The sequence below is a fragment of the Limulus polyphemus genome, unplaced genomic scaffold (genome assembly GCF_000517525.1).
Source record: "Limulus polyphemus unplaced genomic scaffold, Limulus_polyphemus-2.1.2 Scaffold8112, whole genome shotgun sequence".
In the NCBI taxonomy this organism is placed as follows: domain Eukaryota; kingdom Metazoa; phylum Arthropoda; class Merostomata; order Xiphosura; family Limulidae; genus Limulus; species Limulus polyphemus.
This window is the reverse complement of record NW_013673722.1, coordinates 1,693-20,370: the sequence shown is the minus strand read 5'-3', so window position 1 is coordinate 20,370 and position 18,678 is coordinate 1,693. Positions and strand designations below refer to the sequence as shown.

The 18,678-nt window shown below is 30.3% G+C and overlaps 1 protein-coding gene across 2 annotated transcripts in view; it reads right to left on the bottom strand.

Moving 5' to 3' along the window:
• LOC106475120 (cyclin-dependent kinase 8-like) overlaps nt 1-18,678 on the bottom strand; it is a 31,106-nt gene that overhangs the window by 10,955 nt on the left and 1,473 nt on the right. For both annotated transcript variants that reach the window (XR_002608780.1, XM_013935818.2), the window contains exons 2-8: nt 15,621-15,752; nt 14,091-14,234; nt 13,769-13,838; nt 13,275-13,347; nt 6,211-6,308; nt 3,602-3,686; nt 1,067-1,177 (exon numbers count right to left, since the gene is read on the bottom strand). Coding sequence is in view for 1 of the 2 variants with exons in the window: in XM_013935818.2 (XP_013791272.2) it covers nt 1,067-1,177; nt 3,602-3,686; nt 6,211-6,308; nt 13,275-13,347; nt 13,769-13,838; nt 14,091-14,234; nt 15,621-15,752 (713 nt within the window). In the remaining variant the exon portion in view is untranslated. The remainder of the gene's footprint in view (nt 1-1,066; nt 1,178-3,601; nt 3,687-6,210; nt 6,309-13,274; nt 13,348-13,768; nt 13,839-14,090; nt 14,235-15,620; nt 15,753-18,678) is intronic.

Here is an 18,678-nt window from a genome sequence, read left to right as displayed (position 1 = left end):
GTCTGGCTCATGGACACATTCCCAATGAAAGAATAGACCATTCCAAGCTTTCACTTGTTGTTAAACAATTGTTTAAGCAACTCTATTCAACTCTTATTCCTTTTCTGGACGTTCTTGTTAATCATAATGCTAATGGCTTTACAGCTTCTGTCTATCATAAAGAAATATTTTCAACCAGTTTGAAAACTTTATACCCAACACAGTCTAATTCTCTGCCTATTAAATACCTTACCTATTCCTATCTAGCCCTTCACAAAGAAATTACTTCCATACAAAGCATTCTTTTTGCAACAGCCACCTAAAGCATTTCTTGGAGAAATTAACTTACTCATTCTTAACTCATATGTTTGTCAAACCACCTAAGATCCCACTGTACCCACTCTACCTTTATGCATCTGCTTACCATATCTTGGAAGACAGAGCCCCCTTATCAAGAAACAGTTCATTGTGAGCAAACTTCAAGTCTCGTATATTGGTGAAACATTTGAATGTACAGGTAGATCTATGAAAAGTCCACTGTCTACCAACACAATACAGAAACAAGGCACCAGATTTCTCTTTCCAATTTAAATCCTCTCAAAAGCCAAACATGATACTGAACTTCTAATAAAAGAAATGTTATACACTCTTCTTCCATCACTAAATAACACACATTTGATTTAAATCTTTTATAACTTATCTATTTCATATCCACTACATACTATTTATTTTCTCTTGTTCTACCTTTTATATTCAAACTGTTTACTTGTCATGTTTGTTATGTACCTTTAGAGTACTGAAGATTTAATAAATGCTTCATTTAATTACATTTGTGTTTTTCTTTATTACTAACTTACATTTTCCAATAAATGAATCAATTGTAGGATCTTTATAATGGTTGAAGGCCTTAACCATATGACTCATGATTCTTCATACTCTCCTCTTCAATATGCTTTATAAACTGTCACTAACTTTTAGTTATAATAAACTACAAACTCTAAATTGTAACTATTAATGAAATTTTTTAAATAACTGAATATAAGCTGTCTTGTTATCATAGCTTAAGGGACTTATTCAGAGGCCTTACCTGATTAGTGGATGCTGTAGAAGTGGTGACAACAGGTGGCGCTATCCGAACACGTTTGGCACTTGGACCATGGTTGTTGTCTTGATTGCCTTGATTATTTGCTACAGTAGTCTAAATAATAATTTCGTTATAATATCATTGAAGCATACATCTTTGTTCAAATAATAATAACAATATAATTTTATTTCAGCAAACAAACAGTAACTTCATCTCACTTGAACAAATTCACTACTGACTGCAAAAAGTTAATCATACAAGAAATATAAACAGGAAAGTCAGTTAAATGATATTCAAATAGTTTAAGGAATATCAACTGCTTAGCTTATATGGTAGCCATATCCTCCCACAAAAGTCACTGGTTTAATTTACAAAAAATATAAATGGAGATAAGCATGTCATCACTGAACATAACATTATGTTGTTGCTTTATATCACAAATATGATTAACTTTACTTGTGTTTATGTTGTTGCTTTATATCACAAATATGATTAACTTTACTTGTCTTTATGTTGTTACTTTATCTCACAAATATGTTTAACTTTACTTGTGTTTATGTTGTTACTTTATCTCACAAATATGTTTAACTTTACTTGTGTTTATGTTGTTACTTTATCTCACAAATAAGTTTAACTGTACTTGTGTTTGTGTTGTTACTTTATCTCACAAATATGTTTAACTGTACTTGTGTTTGTGTTGTTACTTTATCTCACAAATATGTTTAACTGTACTTGTGTTTGTGTTGTTACTTTATCTCACAAATATGTTTAACTGTACTTGTGTTTGTGTTGTTACTTTATCTCACAAATAAGTTTAACTATACTTGTGTTTATGTTGTTACTTTATCTCACAAATATGTTTCATTTACTTGTGTTTGTGTTGTTACTTGATCACACAAATATAGTTAACTTTACTTGTGTTTATGTTGTTACTTTATCTCACAAATATGTTTAATTTTACTAGTGTTTGTGTTGTTACTTTATCTCACAAATATGTTTAACTGTATTTGTGTTTGTGTTGTTACTTTATCTCACAAATATGTTTAACTGTACTTGTGTTTGTGTTGTTACTTTATCTCACAAATAAGTTTAACTATACTTGTGTTTATGTTGTTACTTTATCTCACAAATATGTTTCATTTACTTGTGTTTATGTTGTTACTTTATCTCACAAATATGTTTAACTTTACTTGTGTTTATGTTGTTACTTTATCTCACAAATATGTTTAACTTTACTTGTGTTTATGTTGTTACTTTATCTCACAAATATGTTTAATTTTACTAGTGTTTGTGTTGTTACTTTATCTCACAAATATGTTTAACTGTATTGGTGTTTGTGTTGTTACTTTATCTCACAAATATGTTTAATTTTACTAGTGTTTGTGTTGTTACTTGATCACACAAATATAGTTAACTTTACTTGTGTTTATGTTGTTACTTTATCTCACAAATATGTTTAATTTTACTAGTGTTTGTGTTGTTACTTTATCTCACAAATATGTTTAATTTTACTAGTGTTTGTGTTGTTACTTTATCTCACAAATATGTTTAATTTTACTAGTGTTTGTGTTGTTACTTTATCTCACAAATATGTTTAACTGTATTGGTGTTTGTGTTGTTACTTGATCACACAAATATAGTTAACTTTACTTGTGTTTATGTTGTTACTTTATCTCACAATATATGTTTCATTTACTTGTGTTTGTGTTGTTACTTTATCTCACAAATATGTTTAACTGTACTTGTGTTTGTGTTGTTACTTTATCTCACAAATAAGTTTAACTATACTTGTGTTTGTGTTGTTACTTTATCTCACAAATATGTTTAACTGTATTTGTGTTTGTGTTGTTACTTGATCACACAAATATGTTTAACTGTATTTGTGTTTGTGTTGTTACTTGATCACACAAATATAGTTAACTTTACTTGTGTTTATGTTGTTACTTTATCTCACAAATATGTTTAATTTTACTAGTGTTTATGTTGTTACTTTATCTCACAAATATGTTTAATTTTACTAGTGTTTGTGTTGTTACTTTATCTCACAAATATGTTTAACTGTATTGGTGTTTGTGTTGTTACTTGATCACACAAATATAGTTAACTTTACTTGTGTTTATGTTGTTACTTTAACTCACAAATATGTTTCATTTACTTGTGTTTGTGTTGTTACTTTATCTCACAAATATGTTTAACTGTACTTGTGTTTATGTTGTTACTTTATGTCACTTCATTATACAATTCAGGGTAGCTTTCAGAGAACAAACTCTTCCAACAAAAACTGAATTAGAAGACCTTTTGTATCTATTTCACTTGAACTTTGTTTTTCTTACTTTATTTTTTGTTTTAAATTTGCTTTGTATTTACTTAATACTTGTTATATTTTTATTCACATTAAAAAAAAAACGTAACACAAGAAACAAAAATATACAGTTACAACATGATTTACATGTGTGTATTTCCTTTATCCATCTCAGTGTATTATCTACACTATTTTACAAGTGTACCATAAGTGTACTAAGTATACTTTGTACCTACTTTACTAGCATCTGCTTTATCCTCTTGTTCCTCATCTGTCAAAAATTCTCTCTTTGGATATGGAATGGGGTATCCAGCAAAAACACTATTCATGACAAAATAACCAGGTTAAACTACGATACTAACAAAATACAGCCAGCTTCAATATCATGTACAGATTCTAAAGCTTTATCAGGATATTTTGCTATTTTAGGCAAAATTAACAGACTACCTATATAGAGCCAGATTAAGTATGTTTGTACTAAAGTTCTACACAAATGGCTTTTTTTATTATTCCATTATTTTATATGAAACTAACAAACTTCCAAGATACAACCAGATCCAATAATTTTATTAAGATTCTAAATAGCAGGTTTGTTATTCCACTATATTATATGGAACTAATAAACTATCTAGATACAGCTGGATTCAATATAATTTTATTAACCCTTTTGCAACGGGCTTGGTATAAAATACATGAGTTCATATACACAGTTGCACACGTTAAGTATTTATACTATAACTTTTAGTGCAGTAAGTGTACCTTAACAAAATTTAGTAGACTTTTAGTAAACATTACAAGTATTTTGTATTCAAAAAACCAGATTTTTTAATGAAGTATTTTTATTAAAGATTTTTTTGTGAAAATATCAAATCTGTTTCATTACTAGTCAGAGTGCGAAATGATTTACATGTTATGATTAAAACACTATTCTTCGTCCCCAAAATTTCAAATATTATTTATGTAATCTCTAAACCTCCTAAATACATTTCAAACATTTGTTTTCAGTAAAACTTTAAATTTTGTCTGTTATTTTCTCTTACTTAACTATATGGGGTCTGTTAATTTGACCAACCTTGTAACCACCATAAAAATTAGGCAATAAATATAAATTATGCAATTTTCATTCTGGAAGGACTACTTCTTGTAACACAAAAACACAAATGTTTTGTCTAAGTAGCTTTAGTCTCATAACATTATACATTTATATGTATTTATTATATTGACCTTCCAGTCGTGCCTGGCTAACATTACAGAAGTTGCAATGATGCGGCACTCATATTACCATATCCAAGAAAATGAAACTGGCTTTCACAAAGTGACCTGTCTTTGCTGTATTTTAATAGACTAGTATTTTGTAAAATACAGTCACATTTCAGTTATAAAGCATTATATATGTATATAGATTATTACTATTTACAAATAACTTCTTAAACCTATTTTTATTAAAAAATAGAACACTAAATAAAGAATTAAAGAAAAAATTATCTCTTCTAGTTCTGACCTTTGCACTCATACTTATTTTATATTCTAGCTTGTTAATATCAGTAATTTGAGTTCTTAATTCATACTAAACTATAAACCTAGTATTTTGACATCACAAACATCTAATCTGAACCAATGCTGCATTCAACATACCATGTGACACACAAAAACTTGTGTTTGTGTTTTTTAATATTTACTTTTAAAATTAAGAAATTATATAATGTATAATACTCAAATTTTAATTATAATCTACAGTTTGATACTAAACTTGACATAAATTCATGAAACAGTAGTTCAATAACATTTTGAATACAATGATATGCCCTTTGACCAATGGTGACAGGGCTAAGGTTCTAAATAGGAGGTTTATTATTCCATTATTTTAAATTAAAGTAACAAACTACCTAGATACAGCCACATTCAATCTGATTTTATTGAGGTTCTAAATAACAGGTTTATTGTATTATTCCATTATTATTGCAAAACTAAGAAGTATCTCAATCTAACCTGGTTCAGTGCTTTTTTAAAAGGTATGAAATTATTTCCAAGTTCATTAGAAACCATAAGGATAAGAAAAACTTGATGTCTTGCCTGTACCCACTGTAATAATGACTAAAAACTCAATGTCTTGTCTGTACCCACTGTAATAATGACTGGAATATTTATCTGGTACTATAGGATTTAAAGCAACTCCATACAATGTTCTACTGCACACATCATAATTTCTCCATTTATCTAACACAATGGATATTCTAGCAATTCAATTTATTGTTATGTTAAAAATTAAAAACCTAATTTTATCTGCTATAAAGACCTTATAGTAATGCAATACACTGTTACATTACAAATAATATTACATAAAGGTTCATTTGTTATTATAGATTAATATATATATTATGGAATATCAACATATTCTTAAATTACAGACATTACGACATCGAGACTTATCAGGTATTATGTTGCTAAATCAAACACCTTGTTCACCAAATACATTTGGTTCTATAGGCCTTATTGCAACTATGTATTGCTACATTATATAAATTATTGCATCAAGGTTTATCAGTTACTACATGTATAGTAGTACCTCATGGTATTATTACATCACATAAATTATTACATTAAGGTTTATTAGTTTACTACATATCTTATAGCACCTCATGGTATTGATACATCACCAGTTATTGTATCAAGGTTTATTAGTTATTAGATGTGTTGAAGCAACTCATGGTACTGTTACATCACATAAATTATTACATTAAGGTTTATCAGTTTACTACATGTCTTGTAGCAACTCAATGTAGCAGTAACATGATAGATATTCGGGTCCATTTGATACTTATATGACTAATTAAACCAAACTTACTCCTGAGTTGGATGAGGATCTTCTAAAAAATAAGAATCCTGAAGACACTGCTCTGAGGTTATTCTCTTTGTAGGATCCATGAGTAACAGTTTTTGGAGCTAGAAAAAGAGTTAATATCCAACTGTCAAAACCTTGTTGAAAGTACATCAACCATTGTCATGACAGCAAATACTTTTTTTCCTATGTTTTTGTAGCTAATCTGATGCCATTTCCAGGAAAGTAATGAGAAGGACCACTTCTGTGGTGGGAGATCCAGGACTCCATCCTGGGTTTTCTTATCAGAAGATATGAACTAATTAATAAGTAAATATTTAGTAATAAAAAACTAATAATTAGACTTACGTGACCATATAGGCTACCTAACCATGATACAAATGCTCCTGTTTCCAAACACAGCTATTAGAACGTTATGACATAGTATAAATTGTTTTTATAATGTTAAATACTGTTTTCATGTTTTTTACCTTGTGTTGTTAAATGTGAAAATATTAAACTGTTATATCTCTAACATGTTTGTTTTCAGGTTATACGTCATGTTTCTTACCTTGTGTTACTAAATGTGAAAATATTAAACTGTTATATATCTAACATGTTTGTTTTCAGGTTATACGTCATGTTTCTTACCTTGTGTTACTAAATGTGAAAATATTAAAGTGTTATATCTCTAACATGTTTGTTTTCAGGATATACTTCATGTTTCTAACCTTGTGTTACTAAATGTGAAAATATTAAAGTGTTATATCTCTAACATGTTTGTTTTCAGGATATACTTCATGTTTCTAACCTTGTGTTACTAAATGTGAAAATATTAAACTGTTATATCTCTAACATGTTTGTTTTCAGGTTTTACTAAATCTTAATTTCACAGATAACTGAACATAAAGATTAAATTTCTAGACTACTAAATGACCTCATTTCTACACCATCACTTTTCTATATTATTTAAAGTTTAGACCAGCAACAAGGAATTTCACATTTAAATCTATGTTTTTCACATCTGTTTCTAAAAACTTTCTAAGGTAGAGACAAGATGGAGGTTGTTCATATGTACGTACTTGTAAAAAAAATCAGCAGTTATGTTAATTTTAACACCTAAAAATAAAAAGAGCACAACTCAAAAGCATCTTTTACATTGGATAAAGCTTTTCATTTCAAATTAAAATAAAACATAATTTTGCTATATAAGTGGGAACGAGAGAGAAAGTACATTACGAAGTTACCTAATGTCTCAGTACAAGAGGTATCTTAAAAACTAGTATCCTCACACTGGTACAGATTTAATTTCTTTTTTCATGCCGGATAGACTAACAACAGAATGTTTTCCACTTATGTTGAAACACAGACATGGATGAGGATTGGACAGTGTGAGACAACAGTAAGGACAGACCCTTGTCAAACAACCATGTTAAAATAGATATCTAACAGGAGAATCCATGCCGGATAGACTAACAACAGAATGTTTTCCACTTATGTTGAAACACAGACATGGATGAGGATTGGACAGTGTGAGACAACAGGAGTGTTACACATGTGAATAGTCCCAAACCCCTTGCAGGAGACTGGGCAAAATCTACACTTGAAGCTGGCATGTGGGAACAGATGGATGAAGCACCCCTGAGAGGAGGGAGTGGGAGAAAGGAAGAGGTAACGAAGGTTGTTCCTGGAGAAGGGACAGAAACCACAGTTGAGCCATCCAGAAAAGAGCCACAAGAACCAACCGACTCAGAGTGGATTGGATGAGAGAAATTACTCGGGGTAGAAGACGAATGGTAGGGTATGCATAAAGGAAAAGTCCTTCAAATCCTGGCTGAACGCATTCACGGCCAAAGCCAAAGGATAAGGAACAAAAGAGAGGAAATTTGGCATTCAAATGAGACCAAGTTTGGGAGTATCAAACTGTGAACATAGCCATCAAAATACCTGTATGTCAAGAAACCACTCCATGTTGGCATGGGACAGACAATGTGCAACAAGACTGAGTTAGGTGTTACAGTTAATAAAGAAGGGGAGGGATCAAATGACATGGGTGACAAAGACAAAACACAGCATACCTGTGATATCAAATCTAAATATGGTGACTGAGGTCTAGGTGCTTCAACAGGCTGAGAATGTGCCTGCACAGCAAAGGAATGGGAGGGAAGCTGTCCAAGTCTGCATCATCCTGATCAAAGTCCTCAGAATTGCTTGTAGATTGGGAGATCCCTTGGTCTGCATGAAAGAAGCCATCTCCCGATGAACTACAGCTTACATTTCCTCTGCCAATAACACCACATCTGCAGCCATTGTCACGGGCTGTTGAATGCAGGTACCTTCGGTAGCCATTGCCGTCATAATAGTAAATCGTGAATTCAAAAATATTGACTGACTACCAGTAATTGAGTGAGAAATAGAATTCAAAATTGAATAAAGAAATCCAGATTGATAGTGGATTATAAACAATATTTTCAAATGCAAAAATCAATAATTGAATATTTTCAAAACACACACACACAAAAAAACTGTCTTAACTCTGTTGTGCCAAATCAAGAATTGAAGATTGGATTTAATTGCATGGAGGGAGACAGATGCAATAGGAGGGTGTGTCGAACTCCTACTGGTGGAGGGTTGTCACATGCTAACTTGCATGCTTAAATGCAGTTGAGCCATGTGGAATTAGGTGGGAGTTCAAGGCTGATGGTAAGTGAAAATTTGAGCATTAGAGGGTAGTCAAGTCGAGAATAGCCGTAACTGTTAGTGGAGATAAGTAATCATTTCGGAAGTAGATCATGGGAGGTAGTTAATAAAACTTTCATCATGAAGTTCCAGTTCTTAATTTATCCGTATAAAGACTACATATCTGTTAGGAATGCATAATGAAACCTAAGTCCATATATATAGGAGCAAAGCATCAATAGTGCATGGAAGTGCACCAACAACTTTGAAACACTGTATACTGTATATGATTAATATTTTTGTGGCTGTTACATTGCTTGAATGTTAATGTATGTCCACTCTCCCAGTTGACTTATTAAGATTATTAAAGCTCTTCTTACATGAATACTAGTCATACATGTTTATTGAAACATAATTGGACTAGGTAGTAGTTTATCTACAATTTTGACTGATGGCGACAGTTCTTCATAGCATTTTTATCCTATGGCAGCAACTCGGTAAACAGCAGGTGCAAGCTGTGAGAAACTCAACTTTTATAATGTTATGAGGTACAGAAGAGGAAATATCTTTCAGGAAGAATAATAGTTTTTTTTTTCATTTAAGGTTCAGAGAAGGTTCATTCATTTATATAAAAGGGTTTTCTCTTTTGGTTTGGCCTTTAGTGTTTTCTGGAATAAGTAAGAAGCACACTGAGTTATAAATATTAGTTTCATTTGATCATATTTTAAGTCAGAGTCATCCTCTGATTTCACTTTAAAACTCTTCAGCTTCCGAGGATCAACACTGTTCTTAGACCCAAACTCATTTTCCCCATCATGGGTGGAGAGATATAAGAAATAAGGTTGGAGTTTTTCTTCCAAATTACACTTGCAAAACTATATGTTTTTGACTAGTTGTCAGAAATTGTATATACTTGAACAATATTGATTGAATGTGTCCCCAAAAAAGAAGTAAACATATATAATGACATTCATGAATATCCTTGGGTGTTACATCATAGCTTGTTTATTGTTGTTGTTTTAACTGTATTGATAACTTTATCATCTGAAGTTTCGTATGGTGGAACTTATAAAACTTAAGTACACAACTAACCTACTGAAAACATCCAACTTTATACAGCATATTAACTCTGAAGTACAAACTACCAATCTGTTCTTCAATAAGAAGAGTTTCTACACCGCAAATGGTATAGAGTTTAAATCTTCTACAGACTTTCAACCTTTAGAAACCCAAACAAGCATACACAAATATATAATTATTCTAATTTTTGGAAAACATTATTAACACGTCAATATAAAAATGATTAAATATTAATAAACATAAAAAAACCTGATATGTTTCGACAGGCCAAATTTATCATTCTCAAGGGACAGAATAAAACTGTTCTCAGAATCTTGTATGTTCAGATTCAAAATGGTCCCAAATGATCAACATTAACCCTTGTGCTGTGTAGTTTTGATATACCCAAATATACATTTATACCCACTGACTGCCAAATTCAGATTTACCCCATGGCTACCAAAAAAAAAATGTTTCCCTCTACTTGACATCCGGGAATATCCCCTGTACTTTAAACAATCACCAAACCTGCTTGCATGCTGCCATCTGTGTTCTATGTCGTGAAACCTGGATTTTTATATGCCTCATTACAAAATTGCCAACTTTGCAGGAACACATATAGAATCTGTATAAATATAGCTTCTTTATATTTTGGATATTGTTATCTAAATATTTTGTAATAATTTTGGCCTCTTATTGACTTAGTTTTGCCTATATTGATGCTACTTACTGGAGAACACTTTTCTTCTAATTTCTTCAATTTTTTGTTTAAATCATTATTTTTCACTATCCAATACAGTTTTCAAGGAATATTACTGTCAGATATAGAAAATACAGCTTCTTTCAATATTGAAAAAGTAATACAAAGGGTCAAATTCATACTTTTTATTTTTTGGTGGATAATCAACACTGATTATCAGCTTGAAAATTAATTGCACAGTGAAAGGCTTAACTAACAAGTTATAAAAAGTGCAAAAACTAGTTAGAAAAAATATAGGGTTGAGTCCAAATCTTATTTCATTATGTAGCATGTCTCTACTTCTAAATATTTCTACCAATTCTTATGTTGCAATGATGGAAGAATTTTGGTTCAGCAATGATTTTTGACTGACTGAAATGAATTATTCAGATTCCATCTGCAGACAGTAGCCTTCACGTTTATTTACTCTACCTGAAGGAGCTTTTGTTTGAACAATATAATCAAGATTACGAGAGCAAGGAAGGGAATAAATGTATATCTTTGGCAGTCTTTCAGTAAACATTACAAGTCTTTAAAATACAAAAAATCATATTTTTTAGTGAAGTATTTTTAATAAACTAAAAAAAGATCTGTCCTTGAATACATTGAGTATTTGTTTTGAATAGAATGTGTGTAAATTGATTTTCATGTTAAGATTAAAAATACTTTTCTTCATCTCAAAATTCATTTGTATAATCTTTAAAACCTTCTAAATACATTTCAAATGTTGGTTTTCAGTAAAACTTTATTTTATCTGTTATTTTCTCCACCCTCGTAACCACCAAAAAATCTAAGTTACCCTCTTTTTCTTTCTAGAATGACTTCAAATTTAACTACATTTGATCATCCTAAGTAGCTTTAAACTCGTAGCAGTATACATCTATTTATAATTGTTTGTTTGTTTGTTATGAATTTTGGACATACACGCGCTGTCTGTACAGTGTAACAAAATATTGTTGTTACAATCTGAATACATATCTGTGGTGAGAAACATATTGACATCCTTCGTTTGAGAAATAATATTTGCACTATTAATAAAAATCATCCTTACATAGTTAGATTTGTTTGTTTTGAATTTCGCGCAAAGCTACACGAGGGCTATCTGCGCTAGCCATCCCTAATTTAGCGTAAGACTAGAGGGAAGGCAGCTAATCATCACCACCCACCGCCAACCCTTGGGCTACTCTTTTACCAACAAATAGTGGGATTGACCATAAAATTATAATACCCACCATGACTGAAAGGGTGAGCATGTTTGGTATGACAGGGATTTGAGCCCACAACCCACAGATTGCGAGTCGAGCACCCTAACCACTATTTATAATTACATTTTATTGTTTTATTTCCCTTTAAACAGTATCTAACTACTATTTGTGCCATTATAAGTTGTAAATCACTTGGGGAACGTGCAGCTCACATTATGGTATTGAATTACTTTACCTACAAGCTGCTTGTGTGCCTCGTGAAACGTTTTTATTATATTATCATTATTATCTATTTTACCTAATCTAACCTTAACTAGCCTAAAGGTATCCCTATTTTTACATTTTAGTTACTACTGCTATAATAATAATAAATAAATAACAAACATGAAAAATAAGAAATAAAGTACTTATCCTAGTATTATTTTTTTTTTGCTGTTGGTTGTCGATGACACTTAACCCTACTTTTTTTATTTAATTACATAATACACCAAAGAACATAGAATAATAACATAAAAAAAGCAGACAATTTCCTCTCACAATCACAATGTTTCTGGCTTTCTAACTACACCACAAGAAACCTTACAAATTCATCCAAGCTAGAAGGTGTCTTTCCCGTGGGAACTAAGCTTGTACTACAAGTAAAACTGACAATTATCTGTTCAGAACACAACATAATATAATACATCATTTGATAGATGAAAACCTTGGCTTTCTATTGGTTTTTGATGATATATAATTAAACGTAAGAGAGAACTATTAACAAATCTTGAAAGACAGGATTTGACTGGTGGGTGTGGCAAGAGGGGGTCTGATTTTCTATTTGATAGCTCTGTAACCAAACAAAAATTGAAGTCTAAAAAAATTATGGTTTGTCTGAGCAATGAAGATTTTATAACGAGTAATTTATGTTTCATTTTGTAATTATTGGAGGGGTGGTGTATAAAATAGAGAAGAGGACATACCTAGAGAAAATGTGTCATGTGTGTCACACTAAGGGAAATTCAGGATTTTTTAAAATATTGCCTTATAAAATTAAGAACTTAAACTTATATACTATTCAAATATGGATTATTAGCTACAATTTTATGCTATACTAATTGATATAACATAATAGTTCAATAAAATTTCGAATGTAAGACACTAAATCCTTGGGTCATGCGCAGTAAAGGATGCCCATGATGATAGGGTTAACATACAAGATTCTGAGAATAGTTTAACTCCATCCCTTAAGAATGACAAGCTTGGTCTGCTAAAACTAGTCACTGATTTTTTGTATGTTGTTAATTATTCAATTATTTGTGCATTAGCATGCCGGTGTGTTATCACTGTATTTATGAATTTTCACATAGTATTTCTCCTTCGTTAAATATTCTTGTTATCTCATCATATGACAGAAAATATTAACTTACCAATAAGAAAGCTTTAGAGTCTTGTTTAACTTTGTGTTTCTCCATATACTTAATCAGAGAACAGCTAGAATATCTAAAGAAAAAAATATTTCCTGGTACACTTGATTTCATGGTTCTTTTAGAAAAACAATATTTTTAAATTACAGTCTCACACTCTACAGTATTAGTAAGTATTAGTTAAGTTACACATAACACATCAGTTTCATAAATTGTCCTGAATCTCAAAGCCTCACAGTAATAAGCTACACATTGCATACATGTCACATAACATGTAAGGCAATATCATACAATTCTACTGAAAACCTTATTACAATGGAAAATCCACACTAAAATTATTTACAGTTCTTCAGGAAAACATATAAATGATAGAAAATATTTGTAAAAAAGTTATGTTATCGATTAGTAACATCTCTGATAACAAAAAACTGTTTAAGTGGATACTGTTAACTACACTACATTAAATCATTGCTTAATGAACAAGTGCTGATACTTACTGTGTCTTTTTGAAATCTTTTAATAGAGTTCCATGTTCAGGCATTTTCTTTATATCCTCCCATTCTTTTTCTATAAAAACATATAAAGGTAACTTTAAAACAAATTTTAATTTCTAAGTAAAATGATGAAACTGTCTTTATATTTTCCTATTCTTTTCCAAAAAAGATTGCGTAAAAAGTGAATTCTATCTCGAATAAATTCATGACAGTTCTAGAAACTCAAATTCTGAAAAACCTGAATCTAGAAAAAACACCACAGGCTCTGTTCTGAAATATAGGAAAGCATGTAATAAATTCTAGCAATATGGTAAAGAAAAAAAACCTTGAGGAAATCCCATGACACTGAATATCCTATCCAGTTGATCATGATGATATGGATTACTAGTTTTGATATCTTCTTGTCGACAGTGAAATATTGGTTCAGAGGTCAGAAGTTCAGCAAAGATACAACCAATGGCCCATATATCTGAGGAAAAAAAAATTACATTTTACTATTAGGCTAAAAATTATATGAGAATTATCGATAAAAATATCTGTCAGGAAGTTATTAATATTTTAACAATAAGGTAACCCTGAAGTTATAACATGATGACATAATGATGTAACTACTTTTAGAACAATATGACTTCATTAGACTGCAACTGAAAGTCATATGTTTAACATGATGACATAATGATGTAACTACTTTTAGAACAATATGACTTCATAAGACTGCAACTGAAAGTCATGTTTAACATGATGACATAATGATGTAACTACTTTTAGAACAATATGACTTCATAAGACTGCAACTGAAAGTCATATGTTAGGGTGAAACAAAAAAATTCTTTCCATTACTGAAATAGATAATATCAGACCTGCAAAAGAAACTTAATACTATATATATCTATAAAGCTTTTATTGTTCTCAATTAGTTTTTGACAACACTAACTAAAGTTTCAGAATAAGCGCTCTTTGGAAGCAAGAAAAAGATGTCTTACACAACAATATTTAAATTATAATAATATACATTAAGCATAACATCTTAACAAAGTAAGGGATGTCTTACATTACAATTATATAAATTATAATAATATACATTAAGAATAACATCTTAACAGAGAAAGGGATGTCTACATTACAATTATATAAATTATAATATAAATTAAGAATAACATCTTAACAAAGTAAGGGATGTCTTACATTACAATTATATAAATTATAATAATAGATTAAGAATAACATCTTAACAAAGAAAGGATGTCTACAGAACAATTATATAAATTATAATAATATATATTAAGAATAACATCTTAATTAAGTAAGGGATGTCTTACATAACAATTACATAAATTATAATAATGTACATCAAGAATAACATCTTAACAAAGTAAGGATGTCTTACATTACAATTATATAAATTATAATAATATACATAAAGAATAACATCTAAGAAAGAAAAGGATGTCTTACATTACAATTATATAAATTATAATAATATACATTAAGAATAACATCTTAACCAAGAAATGGATGTCTACATAACAATTACATGAATTATAATGATGTACATCAAGAATAACATCTTAATCAAGAAAGAAATGTCTACATAACAATTACATGAATTATAATGATGTACATCAAGAATAACATATAAAAAAATTAAGAAAGGTATATGTACATCTTCTTTTGATCTATTTCATTTTTTTTTGTCTAAGAGACAAAACTTCAATATTCCTCAACCTTTACTGAATGCACGTGTTTTGAGTGAAGTTTTTATAAATGGAAGTATATTTATATGACTTAAATGGTAATTAAACATCATAACACTCCATAACTTTATTTATATAAACACAGATTAATGGTGCTTTACCTATTGCTTTGGTGTAATGCCTTGCTCCAAGCAGAAGTTCAGGAGCTCTATACCAAAATGTCACTACAACAGGATCAAGATCAGCCAGGGGTTTCAGGGGAGAATTGAAGAGCCTAGCAAATCCCATATCAGCTGTGCAAACATATGTTAATAGCATATCAAAAATTATTCCACTAACGATACTAGGAATGAGATATAATAATGATGAAAAAGTAAATCACCAAAAAAAAGGTCAAAAATAGATCCTGCAGGAGCTTTCAACGAAATCAGACATTAAACAGTTCCTACAGGAGCTTTCAAATACACTAGACATTAAACAGTTCTTACACGAGCTACAAAATATATAAGACATTAAACAGTTCCTACAAAAGCTTTCAAATACACTATAAGTTAAATGTTCCAACATTTGATTTCAAATACACTAGACAATAACTAATACCTAAGTGTGATTTCAAATACACTAGAAATTAAACAGCTCTTACATAAGTTTTCAAATAAGCTTAATATTAAAAAGTTCGCACATGTGACTTCAAACACACCAAAAAAAAATAGTTCCTACATAAGCTTTAAAATACACTATACTTAAACAGTTCCACACAAACTTTCAAATAAACTAGACATTAAGCAGTTCTTACAGGAGCTATCAAATACACTAGGCCAGCATTTCCCAAACTTTTTTGGCCACTGAACACTTTTCAGCTGAGAAAAAGCTTATGGAACACTAGATTCATGAAATATCAGTGTAGAGGGTATGTTGCATGTGCAGCGCCCTCTATATTTGTATATTATTCATTTATTTATTTAATCAAATTACATATTAATGAATTTTTACATTTTTATGCTTATAACATATTTTAGGTACAAACCTCTCCACTAAGATATTATGTAGAATAGATATGGCATCTTCTATAATTCTTCTTCAATGTGAAATCGATATTATCTAATTCTAATACATAGGTAAATATTTATGATTGTACAAAAAGTGTTAAATATTTAAGTAAAATTTAAAATCATGATTTTTCCCGCAGAGCACCTATCAGTCTTTGATGGAAGACCAATAAATAGTTCCTGCATGAGGTCTCACATACACTAGACATTAAACAGATCCTACATTAGCTTTCAAATACACTGGACAATAAATAGTTCCTGCAGGAGCTTTCAAATACACTAGATAATAAATAGTTCCTGCATGAACTTTCAAATACACTGACAATAAATAGTTCCTGCAGGAGCTTTCAAATACACTAGACAATAAATAGTTCCTGCATGAGCTGTCAAATACAGTAGACAATAAATAGTTCCTGCACGAGCTTTCAAATACACTAGACAATAAATAGTTCCTGCATGAGCTGTCAAATACAGTAGACAATAAATAGTTCCTGCATGAGCTGTCACATACACTAGACATTAAACAGATCCTACATTAGCTTTCAAAAACACTGGACAATAAAAAGTTCCTGCATGAGCTGTCACGTACACTAGACATTAAACAGATCCTACATTAGATTTCAAAAACACTAATAATCCATATTTTAATTACAAATAATTTTATAAGGCAATGTTTAACAAAATCCTAAATTTTCTCTAGGCATCTCCCCTTCTCTATTGTATTCACCACCCCTCCAATAAGTACAAAATTCAACATAAATTACTCACAATAAAATCGTCTTTACTCAGACAAACAATAATTTTTATACCCAATTTTGATTGGTTACAAAGCCATCAAATAGAAAATAAAACCCATATTGCCACACCCACCCGACACATCCTCTCTTTGAGGATTTGTTAATAGTTCTCTCTTACGTTTAATTCTGTATTTTCTATAACCTATAGAAAGCCAAGGTTTTCATCTATCAAATGATGTATTATGTGACATTGTTTTGTGAATGGAGAATTGTCAGTTTCACTGCTGGTACAAGCTTCATTCTCACATGAATGATAACGATTAGCTTGGATAATTTTGTAACAGTTCTTGTCGCATAGTTAGAAAGCCAGACAAACTATGATAGTTAGGGTAAATTGTCTATTTTTTGCATGTTATTATTTTATGTTCTTTGATTCCTTATTTAATTAAACAAAAAATTATTTAGTGCATTACTACCATTAATATAAAAAAGTAGGGTTAAGCGTCATCGACAATCAACAGCATGAAGAAACGAAGACTCGGCTTAGTACCTTGTTTCTTATTTTTAATATTTATTCTTCATTTATTATTATAATACGGATCTCTTTAGGTTAGATAACGTTATATTAGGTAAAATAAATAATTATAATAATATAATAAAAATGTCTCATGAGGCACGCATGCAAGTAGCTCGTGGGTAAAGTAATTCAATAGGGGGAACAAATTTACCAACCTTGTATAGAGTAGGGTAGAGAAAATAACAGATAAAATATAAAGTTTTACTGCAAACAAACAACTGAAATATATTTAAGAGGTTATAGAGATTACACAAATCAAATCTGAAATTTTTGAGATGAAGAAAAGTATTCTTAATCTTAACATGAAAATCACTTTGCACGCAAACTATTCAAAACAAATACTCGATATATTCACGGACATATCTTTTTTAGGATATTTAAAATATTTCACTAAAATAATATGATTTTTTGTATGTGAATAACTGTGAAATTTTGTGAAGGTATACAATACATACTATATTAAACGTTAGTAGTATCAAATCTATAAAGACTATATACAAGTACACAGAGGTCACATGGTCGGTCAAATCGATCAAGCCCTTATTGAAAGAGTTAAATAGTTCCTACATGAGCTTTCCAATAAAAAAAGACATTAAAGAGTTCCTACATGAGCTTCAAAATACATTAGGCATTAAACAGTTCCAACAAAAGCATTCAAATACACTAAACATTAAACAGTTCCTACACACATTCTTTACACTTATGTTACATTACCCCGTGGGTTACCACAGTTGTATCTTGAACCTTAAATAATTGTTTCCATTTTGTAAAAGTCCACACAGGCTGGGTTCAATTACTGTAGATTGTTTGTTTGTTTGTAATTAAGCACAAAGCTTCACAATGGGCTATCTGTGCG